This window comes from Hemibagrus wyckioides, linkage group LG27 (assembly GCF_019097595.1).
Source record: "Hemibagrus wyckioides isolate EC202008001 linkage group LG27, SWU_Hwy_1.0, whole genome shotgun sequence".
NCBI classification, from domain to species: Eukaryota; Metazoa; Chordata; class Actinopteri; order Siluriformes; family Bagridae; genus Hemibagrus; species Hemibagrus wyckioides.
Window position 1 is genome coordinate 325001 of NC_080736.1, and position 6325 is coordinate 331325.

Consider the following 6325-nt stretch of genomic DNA (forward strand, 5'->3'; position numbering starts at 1 on the left):
CACACACACACACCACCATCAGCCTTCACACACACACACACACACACACCACCATCAGCCTTCACACACACACACACACCACCATCAGCCTTCACACACACACACACACCACCATCAGCCTTCACACACACACACACACACACCACCATCAGCCTTCACACACACACACACACCACCATCAGCCTTCACACACACACACACACCACCATCAGCCTTCACACACACACACACACCACCATCAGCCTTCACACACACACACACACCACCATCAGCCTTCACACACACACACACCACCATCAGCCTTCACACACACACACACCACCATCAGCCTTCACACACACACCACCATCAGCCTTCACACACACACACACACCACCATCAGCCTTCACACACACACACACCACCATCAGCCTTCACACACACACACACACCACCATCAGCCTTCACACACACACACACCACCATCAGCCTTCACACACACACACACCACCATCAGCCTTCACACACACACACACCACCATCAGCCTTCACACACACACACACCACCATCAGCCTTCACACACACACACACCACCATCAGCCTTCACACACACACACACCACCATCAGCCTTCACACACACACACACACCACCATCAGCCTTCACACACACACACACCACCATCAGCCTTCACACACACACACACCACCATCAGCCTTCACACACACACACACCACCATCAGCCTTCACACACACACACACCACCATCAGCCTTCACACACACACACACCACCATCAGCCTTCACACACACACACACCACCATCAGCCTTCACACACACACACACCACCATCAGCCTTCACACACACACACACCACCATCAGCCTTCACACACACACACACACACCACCATCAGCCTTCACACACACACACACACACCACCATCAGCCTTCACACACACACACACACACCACCATCAGCCTTCACACACACACACACACACCACCATCAGCCTTCACACACACACACACCACCATCAGCCTTCACACACACACACACACACCACCATCAGCCTTCACACACACACACACCACCATCAGCCTTCACACACACACACACCACCATCAGCCTTCACACACACACACACCACCATCAGCCTTCACACACACACACACACCACCATCAGCCTTCACACACACACACACCACCATCAGCCTTCACACACACACACACCACCATCAGCCTTCACACACACACACACCACCATCAGCCTTCACACACACACACACCACCATCAGCCTTCACACACACACACACACACCACCATCAGCCTTCACACACACACACACACACACACACACACACACACCACCATCAGCCTTCACACACACACACACCACCATCAGCCTTCACACACACACACACCACCATCAGCCTTCACACACACACACCACCATCAGCCTTCACACACACACACCACCATCAGCCTTCACACACACACACCACCATCAGCCTTCACACACACACACACACACACACCACCATCAGCCTTCACACACACACACACACACCACCATCAGCCTTCACACACACACACACACACACCACCATCAGCCTTCACACACACACACACACACACCACCATCAGCCTTCACACACACACACACACACACCACCATCAGCCTTCACACACACACACACACACACACACACCACCATCAGCCTTCACACACACACACACACACCACCATCAGCCTTCACACACACACACACACACCACCATCAGCCTTCACACACACACACCACCATCAGCCTTCACACACACACACACACCACCATCAGCCTTCACACACACACACACCACCATCAGCCTTCACACACACACACACACCACCATCAGCCTTCACACACACACACACCACCATCAGCCTTCACACACACACACACCACCATCAGCCTTCACACACACACACACACACCACCATCAGGTTTTAATTATTATCTCGTTCATTTCATTTTTTTTAACACTTTACTCTACAGAGCTCCCACATGTAGGAAACGTGTTTAATAAACTTTACAAAGGATTACCCTCATTACATGTTATAGAATTATATATTCTAGTTATTATTGTTGTTATTGTTGTTGTTGTTAATAATAATAATAATATTTAGTAATTATTCACAGACTCGTGTATAAACTCGGGTGTTTTCAGGTTTCAGAGTTTATAATAACAGGGCGTTGTCCCGAGACCAGCTTTAACTACCGAATGCTCATGAAATTATATTAGATTATTTATTATTGATAAATGATTGATATTTGTGTTAAATAATAATAATAATCATCGTAATGATGATGATGATGATGATGAAGAATACTCCAGACCTTTAGCTCTGTTCCTCAGCTCGGGTTCAGACTCCATTTCCTCCAGAGCGAGCTCCAGATCTTCCTCAGCTCTCACCTCTCCCATCACTCCTGCAGGATGATTACACTGGAACTCTTACAGATGAAGCTGAAAGAGAAGAGAGAGTGGAGTTAATTCCGAACTCTGACAGAGAGATGAAGATGAAGTTTCCTCACACTCCTCACTCTTCTATTTTCAAACTTTCCCTGAAGAGCAAAGCCGACCAATAGGAAACGACTTCCGGTTTTCATCGGGGCGGAGCGGGAAAAAAGCGAAGGAAATCACTGCTCATATACACAGTACGATATCTGTTTTATTGCAATTGTTTACAAAAATACAATTTCTTTCTTATAAAATACAACTTATTCAAAAATAATCAAAAACCGTAAGTTTCCGCTTGTTCGGAAGCGATTGGTTAATGTGCTCCGGAATCCTGTGCTCCTATTGGCTTTATGCTGTGCCGTTCTAAAAATATCAGCCAATCGGATCGCAGTAGGTGGGACTTAAAGTACATTCCGGAAGTGAGTGAGAGCGCGTGGCTTCTATATCAGCGTAACTGTTTGAGTGTTTTTGAGTGTTTGAGTGTTTGAGTGTGAGTGTGAGTGTGTTTGAGTGTGTTTGAGTGTTTGAGTGTGAGTGTGAGTGTGTTTGAGTGTGTTTGAGTGTGTGTGTGTGTGTGTGTGTGAGTGAGTGAGTGAGTGAGTGAGTGAGTGAGTGAGTGAGTGAGTGAGTGAGTGAGTGAGTGTGTGTGTGTGTGTGTGTGTGTGTGTGTGTGTGTGTGTGAGTGAGTGAGTGAGTGAGTGAGTGAGTGAGTGAGTGTGTGTGTGTGTGTGTGTGTGTGTGTGTGTGAGTGTGAGTGTTGGAGAATAATTCAGTTCGAGTGTTAAAGAAAGAACCAGAAATGGAAAGTAAGTAAACATACAGATCACATTTACATCAGAAATGAGCTGGGCTGCTGATCTGAGCGAATGAGAGTTTATCTCTCTGTTTATTTGTGTATAGGTGTGGTGTTTATCTGTGTTTATTTTTGGGGGGGTGTAGGTGTGGTGTTTATCTGTGTTTATTTTTGGGGGGTGTAGGTGTGGTGTTTATCTGTGTTTATTTTTGGGGGGGTGTAGGTGTGGTGTTTATCTGTGTTTATTTTTGGGGGGTGTAGGTGTGGTGTTTATCTGTGTTTATTTTTGGGGGGTGTAGGTGTGGTGTTTATCTGTGTTTATTTTTGGGAGGTGTAGGTGTGGTGTTTATCTGTGTTTATTTTTGGGGGGTGTAGGTGTGGTGTTTATCTGTGTTTATTTTTGGGGGGTGTAGGTGTGGTGTTGTCCAGACTTCCTCCTGATGAAAGCAAACTGCTGGGAGTTCAGGTGAGTGAAGAGTTTTTTTATTACAACAAACACTGAAATCTGTCATGACTGCAGTCTGTGTAGTGAATCAGATGTATAGAGTTCATGGGTGTGTGTGTGTGTGGGGGGGGTGTGTGTGGTCAGTCCCAGCATGGTGAAGCTGCTGAGAAGTTCACCAGAGCCTTCCTGAAGAGCAGCACTCCTCAGCTGAGCTCCAGGGCGGTGGAGGACGCTCTGCAGCGTAAAGCCGTGATGCTGCAGTACGCTCGAGAGAAGAGGAAGAGAGGAGCGAAGACCAAGGCTAAAGGACTGACCGCTCGAGAGAGGAGAGCACTGCGAGTGTTCCAGCTGAAACCTGAACATCAGAAGTGTGTCATCACTTCATCACCACAATAAACACTATCACACACACACACACCTGCTTCTTTACCTTCATGTGTAACACGGTGTCTCTCACACACAGGTACGATCTCTTCCTGCCGCTGCATGACCTGTGGACGCAGTACATCACTGACCTGTGTAACGGCCTCAGACCAGAGAGGTGAGGAGCAGAGCCAGGACATGACAGACACTGATCTGTTTTCTTACACTCATATACACACTCACACTCTCTCTCTGTGTGTGTGTGTGTGTGTGTGTGTGTGTGTGTGTGTGTGTGTGTGGGGCAGTAACCCTCATGTGATGCAGCAGAAGCTCCTGAAGGCAGATTTTCATGGAGCTATTCTAACAGGTCAGGAGTGTGTGTTTGGTTCTTTAGATGAGTCTTCAGAAGTCTTTTCCTTTTAGTCTAAAGATTCTATTTGTGAACTTTTTAACAGGAGAAATGATCTGCTCTAGGCTTCTACATAGAACCCTCTGAAGAACCCTTTCCTGTGCTAGACAGAACATTTTAATCCTAGAACCGTCCTTAAGAGCACTGTTCCTGTACTGTCTGTGTGTATTTATCAGTTTCTCTATCGGGTGTGTGTGTGTGTGTGTGTGTAGTTGTTCGCTCTAAGTGCCCCTCATATGTGGGCTCCACGGGGATCCTGGTGCAGGAGCTGAAACATGTGTTTACGATCATCACCAAGGAAAACAGACTGAAGAGTAAGATTCATATTCTGCTTATTTTCTGTTCTATTTTTATTTACTTTATTTTTGTGTCACCATTTCATTCGTGTGTGTGTGTTTGTGTGTGTGTGTGTGTGTGTGCGCAGTCATTCCTAAGAGGAACAGTGTGTTCAGTGTGGACATGGGAGATTTTGTCACTCATATTTACGGCAGTAAGTTCCAGTTTCGTTCCAGCGAGAGATCAGCCAAAAAATTCAAAACCAGAGGCACCATCGACCTGTGAAGATCCTCCTGACCACACACTGGGCTCTCCAGGGAGAACCTGCTCTCCAGATTCTGTCATGGTCATTTAGAGCCTGGATAAAATTTGTTTCTGGATCAGAGAGACAGAGAGTGTCTGTAATTTCAGCTTCTGTTTAGAAATTCAGGCTGTGTTCCAATAACCTCCTCTTACTCTCAGCTCCTTCAGGAGTGTGTATCTGAGTGTATGGCTCTGTAGTCTCTCTCACTCACTCACTCACTCACTCACTCACTCACTCACTCACTCACTCACTCACACACACACACACACACACACACACACACACACACACACACACACACACACACACACACACACTGGAGCTGATGTCTGAGGTTAGAGAATGAGGTGAAAGAGTTAAACTGAGTTGGAACACAGCACCACGATGCTGTCTGGGTTCTGGACACTAGGGGGCGACATTCTCTCTCTTCATTTATCTTCACTGGAGAGGTTGAATATTTTATTTATTTCTTTTTTTGTTTGTTTTTTTTAACATGACTTGTAGTTCATGTACGAATTCAGGAAGTTACCTTACTGATTAATTAACAAGCGTCACAAGTCCATCCTTGTTTCTGTTTTATTTAAATCCTCACTCGTTAAGTCTGCTTTAATTTCATCCAGAAGTTAAATGGACCAAACACTCGGCCTTTTGCGGTGGAACAGAGATTTGGTGTCTCTGACCCCTGACCCTAACACTAGCCCTGGGCACCTCCTGCGTCCGTGTTTAAGAAGAACTGCTCCTTAAATCTACAACAAACAGCATGAACAGTGTGTGATGTAACTCCACTAAAATATACTGAATTAATAAAAGTCACTCAGTTACAGTGCTGTGAAAAAGTATTTGCCCCCCTGACTGCAGTGCAGGAAACCTTCTCCTCTTTCTGCCTGTCTGACTCGAGGGGTTTCAGATCCTCATACAGTGTAAAGAAACACAGAACTTCATTTATAGAAGAGAAAAGGGTTTGTGTCTGGAACTGTTCTGAACTTTGACAGCTCTTCAGATGTCCATCCTGCACGTGGCGTCCAGGGCATTCTGCTGTTTTTCTCTGGGGTTAAAGACAGAAAGCAGCAGCAGTCTGTTTAAATTCCTGCAGCTCACTCCAAGAGCTTCTCAGTTTTTCACAACGCTGCATGTGAACACTTCAGCTGGGAGACATTTAAAACAAACCTTTTATAAAAAAATGACTGGAGAAGCATCATTTTTGCTTAGACTTTCACACATGCTGGAGTAGTTAAAGCTCACACACACACACAC

The 6325-nt window shown here is 46.1% G+C and overlaps 2 protein-coding genes across 2 annotated transcripts in view; one reads left to right on the forward strand and one right to left on the reverse strand.

Moving 5' to 3' along the window:
• The window catches only part of shcbp1 (SHC SH2-domain binding protein 1), a 44662-nt gene extending 42061 nt beyond the window's left edge, over positions 1-2601 (reverse strand). The window contains exon 1 of the mRNA XM_058382236.1: positions 2361-2601. Within this exon, the coding sequence (XP_058238219.1) occupies positions 2361-2445 (85 nt within the window). The 5' untranslated portion in view covers positions 2446-2601. The remainder of the gene's footprint in view (positions 1-2360) is intronic.
• Positions 2602-3140: 539 nt separating this feature from the next.
• On the forward strand, positions 3141-5894 carry pop4 (POP4 homolog, ribonuclease P/MRP subunit). The gene is made up of 7 exons (XM_058381264.1): positions 3141-3287; positions 3688-3740; positions 3864-4087; positions 4183-4260; positions 4388-4449; positions 4704-4805; positions 4916-5894. The coding sequence occupies exons 1-7, from the start codon at positions 3281-3283 to the stop codon at positions 5050-5052; spliced, it is 663 nt and encodes a 220-aa protein (XP_058237247.1). The 5' UTR covers positions 3141-3280; the 3' UTR covers positions 5053-5894.
• The last annotated feature ends 431 nt before the right edge of the window (positions 5895-6325 follow it).